At 38.0% G+C, this 20,201-nt stretch overlaps 1 protein-coding gene across 1 annotated transcript in view; it reads right to left on the bottom strand.

Annotated features, from left to right (window-relative positions):
- Positions 1-476: 476 nt before the first annotated feature.
- Positions 477-20,201, bottom strand: part of PI4K2B (phosphatidylinositol 4-kinase type 2 beta) — a 29,232-nt gene continuing 9,507 nt past the window's right edge. Inside the window, exons 3-10 of the mRNA XM_066384630.1 lie at positions 18,630-18,830; positions 17,895-18,026; positions 16,638-16,791; positions 15,072-15,133; positions 12,564-12,663; positions 8,910-9,043; positions 8,301-8,360; positions 477-2,842 (exon numbers count right to left, since the gene is read on the bottom strand). Of these exons, the coding sequence (XP_066240727.1) occupies positions 2,669-2,842; positions 8,301-8,360; positions 8,910-9,043; positions 12,564-12,663; positions 15,072-15,133; positions 16,638-16,791; positions 17,895-18,026; positions 18,630-18,830 (1,017 nt within the window). The 3' untranslated portion in view covers positions 477-2,668. The remainder of the gene's footprint in view (positions 2,843-8,300; positions 8,361-8,909; positions 9,044-12,563; positions 12,664-15,071; positions 15,134-16,637; positions 16,792-17,894; positions 18,027-18,629; positions 18,831-20,201) is intronic.

The raw sequence follows: 20,201 nt of genomic DNA, 5'->3' as shown, positions 1-20,201 counted from the left end.
GATAGGACAGACTATGCTTTAGTAATGAATAAATTCGACATTTTCGTGACTAAACACGAACATTTATTTCTTGTTCGTGTCACAGTCCAATGAAGTCAGCAGGATCCCCTTCCAAAGCAGTGACTCACGGGCCCTGGCCGCTTCCATTCTGCAAACCGCTTGTTTGTAATCAAACAGGAAGACAGGCGAGTGTGTTCAGTCATGACCGCTGACGGTGAGGGCAGTGAGTTACTGCCAGGACTGGAAGTCACATCGATCTTCCCCACCTCTCACTGGCTAGAATTCAGTCACACGGCCCCAAACTAACTCTAAGATAGGACTGAAAACAGAGCAAACTGAGACTTTCTGCCCCAACTCTGTACAGGTGCCCAAGCAACCCTGGCAAGAAGGCAGACTATCAAACACATGGCACTGCCTGGCTCTTCACAGACCCGTGAAGGACTCAAGATGTAAGCTAATCAAAGAACATGTCACCATCATTTTTAAATAAAGTTTTAATTCCATTAGTATGGTATTTTAAATTATTTTTTAAAATGTGAATAAAATTGTTTTCAAGTCTGCAAAATACCATGTTTCCATGGTCTTCAATTGCTGACACATTAGGGGAGAATAAAGAAGCATATCATTAAATAAAATTAAAATGTCTCCAATGATAAAGGTTCCAGTTAAATATAACTTTTAGAATTATTAAGAATTAAACTATACCATTAAATCTAAAGTTCAAAAATGGTAGTTTGGCATGATTTATAAACATAAATGTCTTCACAAACTTTCTAAATATTCAATATACATACTTTAGAAGAAATCTAGACTTAAGACAATGATTTTTATTACCTTTAGTCTACCATTGACACTATAAATATACTCCTAAAAAATTAACACAATATTTAAATAAGAATTAAATTCATAAACATTTACAAAATATAACCAATGAACTCTGACTTGTAATCACATCTTAAATATTTCACCTTAACTTTTCTGGCCTGGTCAGACCATTAAAAAGTATTTCCACACTATTTTAATTTTAAGATATAAAACAGTAGCAATTTGCCATGGTTTCCATTATAAAAATTAATATAGCAACTCTCACAATACTGAAAAAAACTGTTTTTTGAAAGCAGTACCCACCTCCACACGCTTAGTTCTTCCAGAACAAACGTTTTCAAAGGCACAGTTCAGTGACGAGCACTTATCTAAAGACAGTAGCCTGAGCTTTGCGTTTCCAGTTTTCCATCATCTCACCGTGGAGATGACACAGGGTCGGAGGTAGCAGGACACTTCTACTGGGACAGCCGTCTTCTCACTCGTCACACCCGTGAGATCGAGAGACAGGAGTGAAGGAAGGGAGAACTGCAGACCTGTCCTCCACCCTAACTTAACCTTCGGGAATACTTTACACGAAGTACTTAATTCAAAAACACCACGAGATAGAAAGCGGAAATAAGGCCAGCAGCACATGCGGCCCGGTTTGGTCCGAACGGCGGTACTGTTTGTTTGGAGCCCGGAGAAGAGAGTGAAATGTCTGCTTCTTTGGAATCACGTCTTCACTTTGGGTTCATCTTAATTTAAATCACTTGGTGAGTTAAAAGTGCTACAAATTCCCAGGATGCCAGACATACTGATATTCAGACTCAAATATAAATAATGCTACCGTTAACTCTGTCATGTCCACTTTAATTAGGACTGATATTCTAAATGTGATTGTAATTATAACAACACTGGGAATTTCAAGTACCTTAAAATGCTGCTGTTATTTTTAAGAGTGTATGTCCTAAGATCCCAAAATGTAATATAATGTGCACTTTGAGGTATGGTTTACTTTTCAGTGAAGTTTTAAACTAACCAAAGTATTAAATCGAACAAGATTAATTCTCTGGAATACTACCTGATTATGTCATTGATCCTGTGCAAGGAACAAAAAGAAATTTTTAATGCTATTGTAGAATTTCAAAAACATTAAGGATTTACCTTAATTTTATATAATCCTCCTCAAATCTCAGTTTAGTGTTTCTATTTTTTTATAAAGGAAATATCTTTAATTTTTTTTTTCTCACAGTAACAAAATAATTCACCAAAAATATTCTGAAGCAAAAAAAAAAGTCATCAATTACTTAACCAAGGTATAATTTTCTGGTCCCTCAAAATGGTCCCTTTAGGGGTACTTATTCAAGTTCTAAAACAGCAGCGTTTTACATTAAGGCAGCATTGCTTTACTCTGACCTGCTTTTCTATGAACTAATCTATTAGAGCTCTTAAAAGCAGTTTCACACTCAAAGGCCTTTTATAATGTAAGAAGATTAACATGAACATTTTTTCTTCATGTTATAAAGGATATAAAAAGTTATTCTATTGAACGTCAAAGTCTATCTGGAATTCTACAGTCATTTTAGAATGTGTAAACCTTTTACACATCAACAACATCAAGTACAGTTTTTCTACAAAAATACAATATAGGAGATATACGACTTCTTCCCTGAAATAGAAATTTAATATTTGGACAAAAAACTGTAAACGTTTGATTACATTCAAAATATAACCTTTTAAAAACTTATATTATTTGAGGTTTTGGCAACCAGAACGCTTAACAGCAGATGTATATTGCTGGAATGTAAAATGAACACGTTTTACATTGACACCACCACCAGACCGTTTGCTTCTCTCCCGTCAGCTACCAGGAGGAGAAGAAGGGCTTCCGGCAGTGGAAGGTCTGGGTGAAGGAGCTGTTGAGGTGGACCACGCAGCCCTGTGCTCTCCCCCGGCTCTGCTCCACGACCACACAGGGCATCTGCACCAGCTGCAGGGGACTCTTCCCGTCCCGCAGGGCCTGAGTGAGATTTAAGATCTGAGAAAAGAAGAGAGCTTTTCACCAGTTCAGAAAAGATAAAAATCCTTCAGTTCACTGACAGTAGTTTAGCCATTTATTCATAATTACAATTTTTATTTTATCCATTTATGCCCAATAGATTGTGATGAGGAGTAGCTGCTATAAATATATATTACGTGGCTGTACGTATATTTATACATACACGCATATATACACACAAGTGCACAACATTAGAATTAAATAACTTTTGCCAACTGGTACCTCTAAAACATTCAGTACTGTACCTGTGTCCAGGAGAAGTGAAATCAGAGACTGAATAACGAATGGTTCCACATACTCCATTTGACGTAGACCCTAAACAAATACTGGTCTACACAGTCTGGATTTAGCTAAATAACCATTCAACAAATACACTTATCTCAAGCAAACTACACGCTCAGTTGTTTTAGTGCAGGGGATACAACATAGAAAAAAGCAAACTCAATCCCAGCCTTTACGGAGGTCACATTTTAGCTGGGGGGGGGGGGGGGGGTAGTACACATTATGAATAAGTAAACAACACCAGGACTTAGAAGGCAGAGAGAAGCATGACTCAGGGCAAGTGGGTTACAGAGTTCGGGAGAGTAGCCAGTGAAAATATTTAAGAGCTAACTCTTAAATAGGAAATAAAAAATATATTGCATTCCATGTTTACATACTCTTGGAATTACTACTTGAACTTAAAAATATGGTTATGAAACTCAATACATAGCTTACAGACTATCCTACTCTGTTCAGATAAAATTTTAATAATTCATTTTCTTTCTTCCCTGAATAACCCTTTGTTATGTACTTTAGCAATAAGGATGTCTATTTAGAAATACCTAATACACGGTCCTGGCCGGACAGTTCAGTTGGTTAGAGCATCATCCCAAAGAGCAGAAGTTGCCAGTTCGATCCCCAGTCACAGCACATACAAACAGATCAATATTTCTGTCTCTCTCTCTTTCACCCTCCCTTTCTCTCATGCTAAAATCAATAAATAAAAATTTTAAAAAAGAAACATCTAATATATGGATGATATGCACTTTACTGGTTCATTAAAGATTATCTAATAGTGATAAGGATAAAGATTTCAACACAAAGCCATACTAATAAATACCCTTAATAATACTTTAAGTATTATAAACTAGATGGTTTAGATTTTAGAAGATTTAAAGTATTTAACTCAGCAGGGAATCATTTCTAACAACAGTTATTCATTGCACTTATGTTTTAGGATCCCTTTTAAGTTCTTCCCTTAACATCTTCTAGGTAGCTATATTTGAATAACAAGACAAAAAAGAATTTATGAAATTCTTAAGCACATCATTCTTCACCATGAAAATAAAATGTGGGCACCTGCATGGCTAAGGGATTAAATGGTCTGGTTGGTTCCCTCTACTGCTGTTAAAAATTCTGTTCCAGAAATGTTAGTCTAAACACACTAATTCAAGTAACATCTAATATTTTCCTGACTCTAGAAACAATACATAGTTGTACAGATTCTGGAAAAGAGAACGATATGCAGGAAAAAAAAGTGATTCTACAAGAGTAACAGTTTTCAAATATACACTAACAGCAAAAATTATTGTATTCTGAAAGTATCCTAATGTAAATATTCCTTGAGAGTTGAGAAGACACGAGACAATCTTCCACTTATTAATTAAAGAAACATTTACTGAGCATGCACCATGTTGAGGAGAAGACTCCTCTCAGGAAAAGAACTGTGTGAGCCTTAAAGAACCCACATTCTATAAACAGCCTCATGAACAAATAATGGGAGTTGTGTAGTAAACACTTCAACAACAGCAGATGTACGCCCTGACTTTAAATATGTGCCCCTTCCCTACATAGCACCATTTTTTCATTTCTCAAAGAATAAGCAAATCTGTTATGTTTCCCCCATGAGAACTCAGCAGAAGCCAGGAGTCACAGCCAACCTGCAGCACGCACGTGTTACTACATGTTTAAATCAGAGATTATTTTCAGAAATAGACTAAACATTGTAGTCAAGAAGAAACACTTCAGAATTCTCCGTTTATGCCACATTTGATAACTTGGTAGGGATATGATAGTTATGTCAAGGGCAGATGGTATAAATGTACAGATTTCTTTCCTTTTGACAAGTTAATTTACTGCTCCTTACCTTTTAGTAGGCATAAGAATTACTGTATTACCTCCACAAGGTCAGATATAGTCTACCTTATGGTTGATTTTAAGCTATTTTTAAAAAATAATGTGCCTGATATGCTGATTTTAAGATCCTATTTCTGAGTAAAATGTGACACCAGTGGACTCCTAGAGAGTGCTGTGGAAATCAGAGCTCCCTGGGTGGCAGGTCAGAGCTGGGGCGTCAAGGAAGGCGTGCTCCAGGGGGAGGGGGAGGGGGAGAGGGGGAGGGGGAGGGGGAGGGGGAGGGGGAGGGGAGGGGAGGGGAGGGGAGGGGGAGGGGAGGGGAGGGGAGGGGAGGGGAGGGGAGGGGGGAGGGGGAGGAGGAGGGGGAGAGGCACCCGAGGCCGGACAGCAGGACGGCCCACACAAGGGCACCACTGGGAAAGGAAAACGGAAGGCTGAGCACTGAGGCGGCCAGGCTTGGGGGAGGCTGCACGTGACGAGAGGGACAGGCAAGCGGAGGGCTGGAGGCAGACTGGGAAGGGTCTTTGTTGCCTGCTCGAAGCCGGGCCCGGAGCTTGTGCACACTGATGAATCACAGAAGTTTTCCATCACAGAGGATGGATCAGGTTTTCTCTGAGAGATTGTCTGGTCCAGTGGGGAAGAGAGAGGCCCCGGGCAGAGGCGGTACCTAATGCTGCAGATCCACCAGGCTGAGAGACCCCTTATTTCACAGGTGTGACTTAACCCATTGGAGCCAAGTTTCCTCCGTGTGAGACACAGATAACTATGAGGATAAAGGTAACAAACATAAAAATATCTAGCAAAGGGTCAAATAGTCAGGAGATACTCAAGTGTTAAGTTCATTCTCTTTAACATCAATCATTACTGAATCTGCACAGGAGCGTGGTTTACAAATCACTGAATACAAGCTCACTACGTGCTCATAAAGCCATTTTCTTTTATTATTTCTGCCTTTTTTTATTAGATCATGTGTAAAATATATTTTACATTGCTTATAAATATTTTCTGAGGTCTAGTGTTCCAAACTGGCACAGAAAGAAAGAGAAATGATTATTCTTATTGAACTTCATCTTGACCTACTGCTATTTAATATAAATGCAAAACATGGTTTATCTTTAAATTTCATAAACATTACTATCCCAGATTTTAAAAGAAATGCCTTCATACTACAGTAGTTTCAAGTTCCATTCCATATCTTTATGTGAAGAATTAGAGCATGTCGCTGATAATGTGTATAAAACTAAAGACTTACTATAAACTAGGGCAAAAGACGTGGCTGCACCAAGCTCAGATCATGAAGTTAATTGGCAAAACTGGGGAGAAGAGGGACTGAAGGGATAATTGGAAACGATGGAAGTGACACTCATATTTTGACTCAGTTAAGGAACCAGCTAAATAATGATTCTGTTGTTTGGAATATAGGTTACTGGTATTTGATTTTGTTGTCTGTTTTGTAATGATTTACTTTGGAATATAAAACACTACCTGCTTTTTCACATCAGATTTTTAAAAATACTGTTAAAAACTAGAAAGCTACATAATCATGTACATGGTCAGGGTACCCTACTCTTTCTGGCTATCAGAAAGTTCAAAACCAAATTTTTAAAAAATTAATAAAGTTAAATTAGAACATATAAATTAGGTATTATTTTATTTTTTTCTTTCCCCAGATCTTGATCCTGTAATCTTTCTACTTTATAATGTACATGTGTATAATACTTTAACTCCTTTGTGAATGAGGAAGGATATAAATAAATAAAGGTAAAATATCAGATAGATATTTTGTAACAGCCCTCCCTTAGTACTGGAATATCTCCATGTCTTTCCAGATAAACAGTTTTTAATTTAAATTCCTCATGTACTAATTTTGATTAACAATTGAAGCTTACAAAATTATTTACAGCTTTTATGTTGAAAAATTATCCCTATGAGAAAGATATCTATTTGGGACATGACAATGCCAGAAGATGGAGCATATTGATTGGTTTATTTGTTTCAAGCGGTCAAATTAGGGCATAATTATCAATGCCTAAAAATTTAATTCAAAGATAGCTGGGATGGTAACACTGCAACATAATCACAATCACTGATCACCTAAGCCCTTCATTCATGCCTGAATTATGGAAAACCAACCCCAAGAAGCCTGCTGGCTCTAGACTCCTCCTCCACAGAGTAAACCTGCACGCACTGTCCAGCCTAACCCTCCACAGTGGTTCTTAGTCTTTGTTGGGACAGGGATCCCTTTTGCTGACACAGATATCCTAGTGCCTCTCCCCATGCCCCAAACACACTTATAAATGGTATCTAGTGCACAGTTCAGGGGCTTCAGAGAAGAAACCCGGGGTGACATCTCCTCCAAAGACATGAGTCTCACCAAACCCCTTTAAATGGGAAATCTCTGACTGTTCCAGTCCCTTCCATGTGGAATCTATGCTCTGTCACTCAGAGCCCTTCATGATCTTCCCCTTACTATTTAAAACTTAGGACTCAGCAAAGCAGACATCCATACAATGGAGCAGAGATGGGCACGCCCACAACCAGCCCTTCCTTGAGCTCCCTTAAAAGAGGAACTGGGTTTGCTCACTGCTTTACCTCAATGACTAGAACAATTTCTGGCACTAGTTGTGACAATAAATATTTGCTGAATAAAAGATTGTCTAATTTAATCATATTTATTTGTTAAAGTTATATAATAGTGCCAAATCTAGACTTGTCTTTTTTGCAACAGGGATGCAGCAAACAGCTACCTTAAATAAACGTATATTTTAGGAAGAAAAAGTTCATTAGTAAGTCACTAAAAGACAGTGTTTACAGTATTATTTCTTTTCTTGTCAAGTCTTCCTTTTGGCATCTAAATACTTTTACTAGAGTGAAGGAATGAGGTGTCATCTGTAGGCCAGCCCAGCCTGTGGGTCCACCCCTGCAGCCCTCAGACCTCCACTCAAAGGAGGTGACAAGGGGTGAGAGGACCGAGTCACAGTTAGTACTTTTATGCTCCAATCAGTACTCAACCTTAGTGACATGATCATTTACTGACTGCTCTTGCAGAGGTGAAAATGTTCTATGAGACAAATAATGAACAGGCAACAGCACATCTAAGCAAGTAGGGGAAAACTGAGTCACTTGGTACAACAAATAATAAGACAATAGAGGAAAAATACTATTGAAGTCAACTTCATTTCTAATCACCTGAGCTATTTTGATACAGCATAAAGACAGTATCCAGAATTGCATCTTTGAGTTACAATGGAGAAAGAGGTTGATTCCTAGTTCAAAGAGAGCTTTTTTTTCTTAGTAAGAACATAAAAGGGTGACCTACCTGACCCCTCATCACAGACATCTGACTTTCAAAAGTGCCTCTGTCAAATCTCTTGTCAATCTATCACAGAAAGGAAACGTCATTATAATTTCAAAAATCAAGGTCTTAGAAACAAATACTTCAAAACAAACTCTTTCAATTTAGCACATGAGGTCATTAGAAAGCTTTCCTAACTGATAAAATAACATGAAACAGTATTTTTACCTGAAGTATTTTTGTATACCCCTAGAATGATAACAGTTTATTTATATTCCAACTTGTTTCAGAAAAGATTTAAAAATGACACTCCAGCCAATGAGTTTAGGCTTTTTTGAGAGAAGGAAATTATAGGTCACCAAACATTTGTTATAATTTTTAGAGCTATTTTATAAATATTCAACTTTTGAAGAATACACTGTCTCAAGTTTTAGGTCTCACTTCAAAGAATACTCATAGTAAGTGTAACTTCACAAATTTATGTTCCTGTAGAGTAAAACTGCTAATTCCTTTCTGTTATGTTAAGTTCTACTGCAAGAAGTGATAACAGCAGCAGTAAATTACAAATGAGCCCTACTGAGAAAATCTCTTCTAAGGTTTCATTTTCTGTAATAATTGAAACTAAAAATTTACCTTAAAAAGTTCATAAAGATCTTCACATAAATCTTGCACAAAGTTCATGTCAGAAATATATGGTAGAATCAAGTTTCTTGTTTCTTCAGAAAAAGAAACTTTTGCTTGAGGAAGCCAGGCCCAGTGAAATGGATCTAACAGAAAAAGGTGTATTAATCAGTGGGGAAAGAGTTTATTTTGACGGACATTTATCCTACTTCTTTTCCTGTAATTCCCTGGTTCTCAAAAAACAAACAAATACAGATAGGAGAAAGAAGTTAACAGAGAACAATTATACTTTGTTATCTAAATTTTTCAGATTCCAAGTTTGGATGTTCAATTCAGATGGCAAAACACAGCATTGTATTACCTGAATTAGGTTTCTTTAGGTTTTAAAGAATAAGAGTTTTGATAATGAGTCTATTTCAAACAGCCCTATATAAAAACATATATCTGAATCTCTGGTTCCTAAGTTTGGAAATTAAGAGATAGCTATAATTTGTTCACAATCACAGATCAAAAACATCTTGGCTGAGGTCTCCCTGCCTGCCCTTCCAGTCACAAATCATCAGGAATTGTGCGCGCACACACACACACTTCTAACATTTTAAATCATCAGTAGGTAAATAGGTGAGTGGCTTTAAGGGATAAAAGACTCATCACCCCAGGCTAACTGTAGTTTTCTTCCAAGAGGACCAATATCCACATAGTGCCCAAACTAGAAAGAGTCGTAAAAGCTGTAAAGTAATGGAACCTTATAGAGAGAGTGCATATTCGTTTTCCTGTATGAAAGTATATGGCTTATGACGCGCTCACTGACAGAAGTACTGAAGGTTTATCAGACGAGAACCTCCAGCTTTAACGGAACCTCCAGCTTTAACGGCGCCTACCATTCAGAGAGCCCTAAGGAAGAGATCTGCCTGCAGTCATTCCTTCTTACTTTTATCTGTCTTTGGACACTGTGCTAAGTACACAGTCCATTCCAAAGGAAGCTTTTCTGCTGGCCCACATCTCTGAAGTTATACCCAATTTCCTTTTTACCTTTCCCCAATCAATTACATAAGAAAAGCCCTTCTTCGGATGCCTGCCTCTACTTCCAATCCCTATCCCTCAACTTGACTATCACTGTCTCCCCCAAGAGCACATAAGAGTCTCCCCAAAGGCCCACGTGCAATCCTCATCCATTCAATGTCCTGGTGTCACAGAGCTCTGTTTTCTGTCATCTCCTTCTGTGACATTCTCTGCTGGCCTTTGGAGAAACTCTCCAAGTTGACCTTCTGTCTCTGCTGGCTCCTTTTCCTCCTTCGGCGCCACCCCCCCCCCCCCCCCCCCGAGTCTATCCTCACTCCTCTCTCACTCGTTTACTGATCACTCACGAAACACTGAGTACGATGTCTCTGCTGGCTCCTTTTCCTCCTTCGGCGCCCCCCCCCCCCCCCCCCCAGTCTATCCTCACTCCTCTCTCACTCGTTTACTGATCACTCATGAAACACTGAGTACAATGTCTCTGCTGGCTCCTTTCCTCCTTCGGCACCCCCTCCCCCCAGAGTCTATCCTCACTCCTCTTTCACTCGTTTACTGATCACTCATGAAACACTGAGTACGATGCACCTTGAGTTATCCTAGGATGGCACTTGTTCACCATGCTGTCCTTGGGTGACACAACCATGGATTCCAATACCAAGGTGATAGTTTCAAAACCATATTCTCAGTATCATTTCCTCTTTCAAGTTCAAGACCATCAATCCCTAACTGGGTGTTTGGTAAAATTTCTCAGATGTAATATAGGTACCTTAAAATTAACATTTTTTTAAGTGAGGAGTGTGATTTATTAACTCTCTGTACCTGAGGATCTGAGTACCAATTATAAAACAAACAAACAAATCATTTCAAAAATTAAATAGAAATAGGAAATACATTTAAAAATCCTAACACTTTTAGGACTGAAACAAATATCAACTCAACTAACAATGAGACATCAGTTACAGTAACAAATTAGCAAATATTTAAAATACACTGCTCACAAAAATTAGGGGATATTTTATCACTTCATATTCAAAATTAACCTTTTTAAAGTACAATTTGCATCAGATTCCAGATCATTGGAGGAAAAATAAATGGAACAAGACATCTCTAGTCAGTTCAATAAAAATAGGAAAGGAAAAGAATAATTGGAATTTATGGTAAATAGAAATAAAAAGATGGCAGTGTAAGTTCAAACATATCAGTAGTTTATTAGACAAACTATAGAGTTCACTGTACCTATTAAAAGAATCTCAGGCTAAGTTAAGAAAAAAGTCAAGAATGTGATTTGACTAACAACTAACAAGCTTTTGTTAGTAGATAAAGAAATTTATGCCCAAACATATTCTTTTCAAGTGCAGTCCTTCAAACTGGCCATATATCAGAGTGTATAGAAGTTACTAACAAATTTCAAAAAGCAGATTTCACACCGTCATGTTCATAGGTCACAAAGCAATTAAACTTAATAGTTTAATTAATCAATATTTTAATTCTAGATCCAATATTTAAATGGATCTAGAAATTTTACAGTCAAACAAAATGTGTCTAAATGACTTCTGTCAAAAAGCAAATCTGAAGGTCTGACTCTATAAAGCAGACTAATAGAGAGAGCAGCGTGCCCAATCTATGGTTTAGCCAAAACGATACCTAGAGAAAACAGAGGAAAGAACATACAGGATGAATAGAGAAGAAAATAATGATGATGGAAAACATAAATCAATGCAAAAGAAAAAGTAAATATACTGAAAATCTGATCAATAGAAGGCCAATTAGCTGAAAAACAGAAATAGATGTAAAGAGGCCACTGTTTTATAATAGACAAATCTTTGGCATCTCCGATAGAGAAAAAGGATACTAACAAATAATAGAAATTTAAAACAGGCATAGTAATAGATACAGAGATTACTTTTAAATTTATTACACATATTTCAAACATACAAAAATAAAAAAACTAGTACTATGAACTCCTATATTCTGAATAACCTAATTCAATTATTCCCAAATTTTTACAAAACTGGTTTAATCTATCACTGCTTTCTCTCCAAATACTTCAAGGCAAATTTCAGACATTTCATTTCACCCCTAAATACTTAATATACAAAGAGGAGATTTTCTTGTTTATAAGAGAATTCTATAAAAATCTTTATACCCATAAATCTACAACTCAAGATATGGACAATTTGAAGAAAAATAAAAATGTCTAAAAGTGGCTTTAGAAGACATAGAAATCAGACCTTGACACACAACCCAAACCAGTCGAGACTGGTCAGGCAGCTAAAGCACCACTTACTGACAGGGGGGAGGTAAGACCTAAACTGTTTTGTCAGTGAATATTACCCAAAATATTAAAATAAAGCTCTACCAAAATATTAAATCGATAACTCCCATGTTTTATATACATTTAAACTTGGAAAGCTACCACACTTACTTTGCAAGGCTAGCACAAGCCAAAAACTCAGGAGCAGACACAGCTACCCGGAGATGAGCGAATACACAGCGAGGCCCACGTGGTACCGAGTGCCGAGAGAAGAGTCCTAATGAATGAACTCTACCCAGGTTTTCTTCTGCTACTTTAATAACCATACAGTTTGTTCCCTTCCGTTTCTGGAAAAGGGGTAATTACAGAACCTATAGGAGGCTCTAAATACTCACATGCTCTCCATTCGTCAGGGTGTTTAAAAGGAAATGCTAGACCGTTATCAATTGCAGCTACTTGAATAAGTGGTTCTTTATCATCAATCCAGTTTGCTTCCTAAGAAGGAGAAAAATGGTCTGATAATAAAAAAGTATATAAATATTTTTAACAGATAAAGTATTTACAGTAATTGTTGAGGGTAAAAGATGTTTTATCTGAAGAGCCTATAAAAATTAAAAAATAAGTTCCCAGAAAGTACAAATTCACAACTGAAGGGCAGAGACTGTTTTCAAAATCAGTAAGAACTTGCCTGACTGGTGGTGGCTCAGTGGACAGAGCATCAACCTGAGCTGTTGGAGACCCAGATTTGAAACCCCAGGGTCTCAGGCTTGAGCGCAAGCCCACCAGCTTGAGTGCAGGTTGCTGGCTTGAGCGTGGGATTATCGACATGATCCCAAGGTCACTGGCTTAAGCCCAAATGTCACTGGCTTGAGCAAGGGGTCACTGGCTCAGCTGGAGCCTCCCAGTCAAGGCATGTATGAGAAGTAATCAATGAACAACTAAAGTGACACAATTACAAGTTGATGCTTCTCATCTGTGTGTGTGTGGGTGGGTGGGTGTGTGTATGTATAGGCAGTTACCATTATTAAGCAGTCTAGATAAAATAATAAAAGGTAAAATCAATAATCTTTAAATTAAAAGCACATGAGTTGATAAAAAAGCTGTGGTATATTTATACCATGGAATACTACTCAGCTATAAAAAAGCAGGAAGTCTTACTTGTTGTGACAGCGTGGATGTATCTGAGGAGTTTATGTTAAGTGAAATGAGCCAGCCAGAGAAAGACAATACCATATGTGGACTCTAATGAGCAAAATAAACTAACCAGCAAAACAGAAACAGACTATGTCATAGATACACAGAACAGACTGACAGCTGGCAGAGGGTGGGGGACTAGAGGGCCGTGTAAAAAAGTGAATGAATTAAGCAAAAAACAAACAAACAAACAAACCAAAACCCTCATTGACACACACTATAGTGATTATCAGAGGGAAAAGGGGCTGGGGGAGGTAGAAGGTTAAGGGGTGTAAATGGAGATGGAAAGAGACTTGACTTGGGGTGGGGAACACACAATATAATGTACAGATTACTTATTATAGAATTGTACACCTGAAACCTATATCATTTTATTAATAAATGTCACCCCAATAGATTAAACAAAAATAAAAATAAAAAATTAAAGTATTAGAGTAAAGGTCTATATGATATATGCCAGGTTTATTTCTTTTAGTTTATATCAAATATCTCAGTGAAAATGCACAAAATACTTAAGAGAAAAATAATTAAGTTTTCAGTAAAATCTAATTGCTCAAGATATACCAATAAAATATATTGATATTTAGTAACTACTATAAATATGTACATTCAAATCTGTATTTTAAACCCATTTCTGCTCTAACCGGCATTTATTTTTTATTTCTATCAAATTATTCTATTTAAAGCTTAATTGGGGTATGATCACACACAATAAACTTCACATGTTAAAGTGTACACTTGATAAGCACTGACAGACATGCAACCTGCACCCCAAAGTCCTGTGCGGGGCAGCCCCCGCCCGGCCCCAGGCCGTGAGTCTGCTGGTCCGCCTGCCAGAGGGTCGTCTGCACTTGCAGGGCTCCCCTGGCTGGGGTCAGAAAGCACACCGCCTTGGGGTGCAGCTTCTCCCCCTGCTCCTCTCCCTCAGCACAAGTCTGAGGCAGCCACATTGCTCCCTGTACTGAGTCTGCTCTGCTTCATTGCTAAGGACCATGAATAGGAAGTTTTAAATTGTTTTGACGAACACTGGAAAGTACACACTCACTAAACTGACGCTGTTCCTTAAAGTGATGAGAACACACAGATTATAATATTGGGCAAATTATTTTTTTAACTAGTTAAAACTTTCTCAAATGCATAGACTATTTTAAACTTAGTAAAACTTCTGAAAATATCTCATGTAAATATTTAAAATTTGAACTTGGGTAGTCAAAGTTGACAAAAATTGATCTAAAATCTCTGAATCTGATGTGTTATGGTCTATGCAGTCCATTATGTACATTAAACCTAACACTGAGCCATAAAAACCAGAAAGAAGTGAATTAGTAATACAAAAACATGACCAAAAATACCAGAAGCCTTCATTACATAAAAGCAAAATAAATCTGGTCATTCTACAAAAAGTTTCCAAGCTCTATTAAAAGTACCAAGCTGGTATCATATTCTATTCCAATGCACCATAAAAAATAAAGCTGCATGGAGACTTTTTAAACATAGAATTAAAAAAATGTAAACAGAGGAAGGAAAAAAAAGAGATGAGAAAAACAGAAAAAGGAGGTAAAAACCAAGGATCTGAGTAAAGAAAATGAGAAAATGATGGAGAGTTACTCAAAAGGAATCTTTTACAGGAACTGTGTATGCATGTGTGTGTGTGTGTGTGTGTGTGTGTGTGTGTGTGTGTGTGTGTGTGTGTTTCAAATTTTCCTTACCTTAATTTCCTTTCCAGGTTTCTGCTTTTCATATTTGATTAACCAGTTATCATTTCCCCTGTCTTTTGAAATAACAACAAAAAAATGTTACTTGGTTTTTTTATGGATATCATAGCTTATTATCAAGGGGGGAAATCTAGTGACCTCCTGATTTTCAAGACTTCACTGGTTATCTGTGACATATGTTTATATATGAAAGGCTTCAATTTAACACATACAAGCTAAAAATATTCATAAATATTAGCTAACATTATTGAGCATTTATTCTGTAGCAGACATTGTTATAAATGCTTATCATGTATTAATTAATTTAATCCTCATAACCACTCTTAATAGTTCTTCACAGGTAGGCATTACTGTGAAGAACTATTCAATCAATGTATTAAAATCAAGGATAATTTCTCTTCACCTTAGAAAGAAAAAGCACCTTACCCTATTACCTGGCAAACATCTGGATAGGCTCCCACCTAATGTCTATATAGAAGTATTCTAGACTCTACACTAATTTTAACATTTAGTTTATTATGAATTAGTTTATTATGAATTTAATATGAAGACCATATTAAGTTAAAGATGGTAAATCTAGAAAAATATATAATGCTTGTTGAGAAACCAATATAAATAAACAAATGTTTTGAACCTGTGGTTCTCAAACTTCAGAGCACAGCAAAATGACCCAGAGGATTTGTTCAAGTACAAGCTGCTGGCCCCAGATGCAGGCTCTGCTGCAGTAGGTCTGGGAGGGCTCCTGAAGACGCACGGGGAGCAAGCCCCCACGTAACACTGACCTTCACTGGCCAGGCACCGCATTTGGGCACACTGCTCCCTTCCAGCCCATAAAGAGTTGAGAGTTTAGCCTGACCAGGCGGTGGCGCAGTGGATAGAGCGTCAGATTGAGATGCTGAAGACCCAGGTTCGAGACCCTGAGGTTGCCAGTTTGAGCATAGGCTCATCTGGCTTGAGCAAAAAAGCTCGCCAGCTTGGATCCAAGGTCGCTGGCTCGAGCAAGGGGTTATTCGGTCTGCTGAAGGTCCACGGTCAAGGCACATATGAGAAAGCAATCAATGAGCAACTAAGGTGTCGCAATGCACAACAAAAACTAATGATTGATGCTTCTCATCTCTCCGTTCCTGTCTGTCTGTCCCTGTCTATCCCTCATTCTGACTCTCTCTCTGTCTCTGTAAAAAAAAAAAAAAAAAAAAAAAAGAGTTGAGAGTTTAATGTATTTATACATTACCCTAAATTACCTATATTTAAAATCATTTACACAATCTGTTTTAATTATCCATACTAAGCAGATAACATTTCTAATAACTAGCTTTGTCTGCTGCAAGAAACACCACCACCACTAGGGACAGGGACTGCGCTCGCTCCTGAGGGCAGAAGCCTGCTGTGCCTCACCTCTGCCTGGAGGGTCTGCACCACCCCATTGTTTCCTCAGGCAGGGAGGGAAAAGTGGCCACGAGATTTCTGCATCAAAACTTTGCTTTTGATTTCGATACCAACAGTTGAATACAGTTTAAAAACTAACAAGAGCTGAGTGTACAAATGAGAGAATTTCAATACCTGTATTTCTGATGATGTAATCCAAAATCACTAATCTTTCAAACTGTGACTGAAATTGTTTTCTAATATTTTCAGGCAAAGGGTCAGCTTCAAATTTCCTAAGCCAAAATTCAGCCTCTTTGTAACCATCAACAAATAACTGAAAGGAACCAATCTATAATTATAAGAACCATAGTTAGAAAAGAAAGTACAAAAACAAAGGGATTATTTTTAAAATTTCTCTGCAGTATCATCATAAAAATATATATGTATACACAATAAGAAAAACAGAAAAGTTAACACTAATTTAGATAAGCCACATTTATCAATATCAAGAACACTATTTTTATATACCAACTTTAAATAATCATATAAAGAATACATAGCAAATAAAAATGTTCAACCCTAGATTTTCAAGGGGCATAGCAGCTATTTTAGGATAAAAGGCAAAGCTATCACTAAAATTACTGGTTAACATTAAAAAAGTTATTAAAGGAAATACAAATTTATACTGCACATGACACACAGGTAATGGGTAACCTCACAAATACAAGAAATCACCACACAAAAAAATCTACTTCTTATTCTTCCTTAACAATTTATGTTCTTGTGGTTGGCATGAAATTTTAATGATTTCCTAAAGGTTTTCTCTAGAGTACTTATAATTAAGTTCTAGTAATCATAAATATGGAAATAATACCCATTTTTAGTCACACTTTATTTCAGCATATCCAAGGAGCAATAGGCCTTGTAAAAATTTTCCAACTCCTTGCTTTGACTACAATTTTAAAGACAAGTTAGGCTAACCATAAATTTCTACTCAAATTTTTTATCTAGATAAATGCATAGCTACTACAAAACAACAAAATCACAGGTCAAATATATTTAAAAAAAAAAGCCTAGAGCTTTTGCTAAAATACCTCTCCCATTACCCCTCCCACTATTACTTAGCTAGCTGCTCATCATCCCTTATTCTCCACCTGTGCTTTTAGCCATTCATTTATAAAGCGTTAGATGCAACCTCCTCTTGCAAACATTCCCTAGTCCCCAAAATAGGTTAGGTATCCCTCGTCTATCCTCTCTGAGTTCGCTGCACTTAACTATCCTAACAACATTATCATATTGCACTGAGATTGCTTATTTACTATATAAGCTCTTCGAAGATAAAAACAAATTTCTTTTACTATTACATCCACAGCCCATCCACGATGTAGCACATGGAGCTCAGGTAATAGGTGCCGAATTGCCCCCCAAATAGAGCTTATCTCAGTAACTTACCTTTGGAGGAAGTCCTATCCGATGAAATTTTCTGCCTACTTTTGGCACTTTCTCTAAAGCATACTTTTTGCCTCTAGCTTTTGCACGGTCAATTGTATTGTAGTTAAATGTCTCACTGACAAGCCAAACCACCTAGAAACATGCCGTTTAGAAAAATGGTTATTAGAATTTGCATGATAGTATCTATATTCATATACTCCATGAAACTCACTCAAATACTGTAAATTAGCAAAGTTCAATCCTATGCTAAATGCCTCACAGAATCTCAAATAGAAAGGCTAAGGGATTTTGCAGGCAGTTAAATGGCACATTTTTCTGAGAGAGGCAGAGAAAATTAGCCAGTGGAAGAAAGAACAGTCCTGAAATGTACAATGAGGAATGAATATTTTGAGGAAGACTTCAAGTAAAAATGTATAAAGGACAAAAAGATAAGAAACAGTCTCCTGGGCACATTAGTTATCTCTGCCTTCAACAGAGTTTCTAGATCCCTGATCTGTACCAGCTTCTAAAGCTCGTTCTTTTTCCTCTTTTTGTTAGCATCATCTTAGTTCACGTGTGCACGAGATACTCCCTTTGGTACTTTGGGGTCTATGCTGGAATCAAATTGTTAGTAACTCATGACTCTGGGTTACCAAAAAGGCAGTGCTCAACTTCGGGCTCTGCCATTAGAAATGTGTTCCCAGAGAAGTAGGCTGTAAATGAGAAGTCCACGCTTAACAACAAATTGTCCCTTACCCTTGTTTTCGGTACAATGCCCAGATGAAGCTTTTCGTCCACAAGGAAGGCAGCGGCCTCGGAAAGGTACCCCTGGTTGGGGATCAGGCAGCCCCTGCCGAAGCAGCACGGGCAGCAGACCTTGTGAAAGTATTTGGTCCATTTTGGGTTCAGGTGACCATAAGGCTCTTCTGACTTGGGTTTAAACACACCAATAATTTTCTATGGGGGGAAAAAGTAGAAATTTTATTAGACTTTTAATATATAAAGGATAATAATCAATAAAGTTCATTCTGATAATTTTTTCATACTTTTTCCCATCTCAGACTTGGATAACCCTTAAATATTAAGGGATTTAGTTTCAATCCTATTTTTATATTCATTCTCATCCAACAGTCTAAAATCAATAATTCTTTGGGCTCGTGGTTTCCAAACTGTGCTCTGAGAAACCCTAGGGGAGGGCGGGGGAACAGGGGAGGTGGGGCGGGGCTCTAAGGCCTCACACCACTGAGCCTGATGGACTTGGATGCCACCTGTTTTATATTATGGACTTCCCAGTTATTAAAGGGTCCCACTGATTTTAAAATATGTGAAAACTCCTGCTCTAGATCAAAGTTACCATTGAATATGTTAAATATCCAAATTATATGTTTTATTGTCTACTTTCCTGACTCGATGTACATTCTAAAAGGACAGGAACTCTCTTAAGACTGTATCCCACCTGACCAGGCAGTGGCGCAGTGGATAGAGCGTCGGACTGGGATGCGGAGGGACCCAGGTTCAAAACCCAGAGGTCGCCAGCTTGAGTGCGCCTCATCTGGTTTGAGCAAGGCTCACCAGCTTGAGCCCAAGGTCGCTGACTTGAGCAAGGGGTCACTTGGTCTGCTGTAGCCCCCAGGGTCAGGGCACATATGAAAAAGAAATCAATGAACAACTAAGGAGCCTCAATGAAGAACTGATGCTTCTCATCTCTCTCCCTTCCTGTCTGTCTGTCCCTATCTGTCCCTCTCTCTTTGTCTCTGTCACACACACACACACACACACACACACACACACACACAAAAGGTACTGTATCTCAAGTACTCAGAATAGTACTTGACACACGCAGGCATTCAAGCATTTGTTAAATTAATAAAACCAATGACAAAACGAGTTCTCTGTACAAAGATAAAATGTAAATGTAATGACAGGACACAGTGAACACCTTTGTTGTCAGGTTCTCCTACCCTAATCTTTTTTCCATTTTGGGGGGAAAAGACAGACAGATTCTTGCATGCGCCTGACCGGGATCCACCCGGCATGCCCATCAGGGGGCGATGCTCTGCCCATCTGGGGTGTTGCTCTGTTGCAACTGGAGCCACTCTAGCGCCTGAGGCGGAGGCCATGGAGCCATCCTCAGCGTCTGGGCAAACTTTTCTCCAATGGAGCCTTGGTTGCAGGAGAGGAAGAGAGAGATAGAGAGAAAGGAGAGGGGGGAAGGGTGGAGAAGCAGATGGGCGCTTCTCCTGTGTGCCCTGGCCGGGAATCGAACCCAGGAGTTCCACACGCCGGGCCGATGCTCTACCACTGAGCCAACCAGCCAGGGCCTCCAAT

This window comes from Saccopteryx leptura, chromosome 5, assembly GCF_036850995.1.
Source record: "Saccopteryx leptura isolate mSacLep1 chromosome 5, mSacLep1_pri_phased_curated, whole genome shotgun sequence".
Classification (NCBI taxonomy): Eukaryota; Metazoa; Chordata; class Mammalia; order Chiroptera; family Emballonuridae; genus Saccopteryx; species Saccopteryx leptura.
The sequence above is the reverse complement of the archived record's forward strand: the minus strand, read 5'-3'. Positions and strand labels throughout refer to the sequence as shown.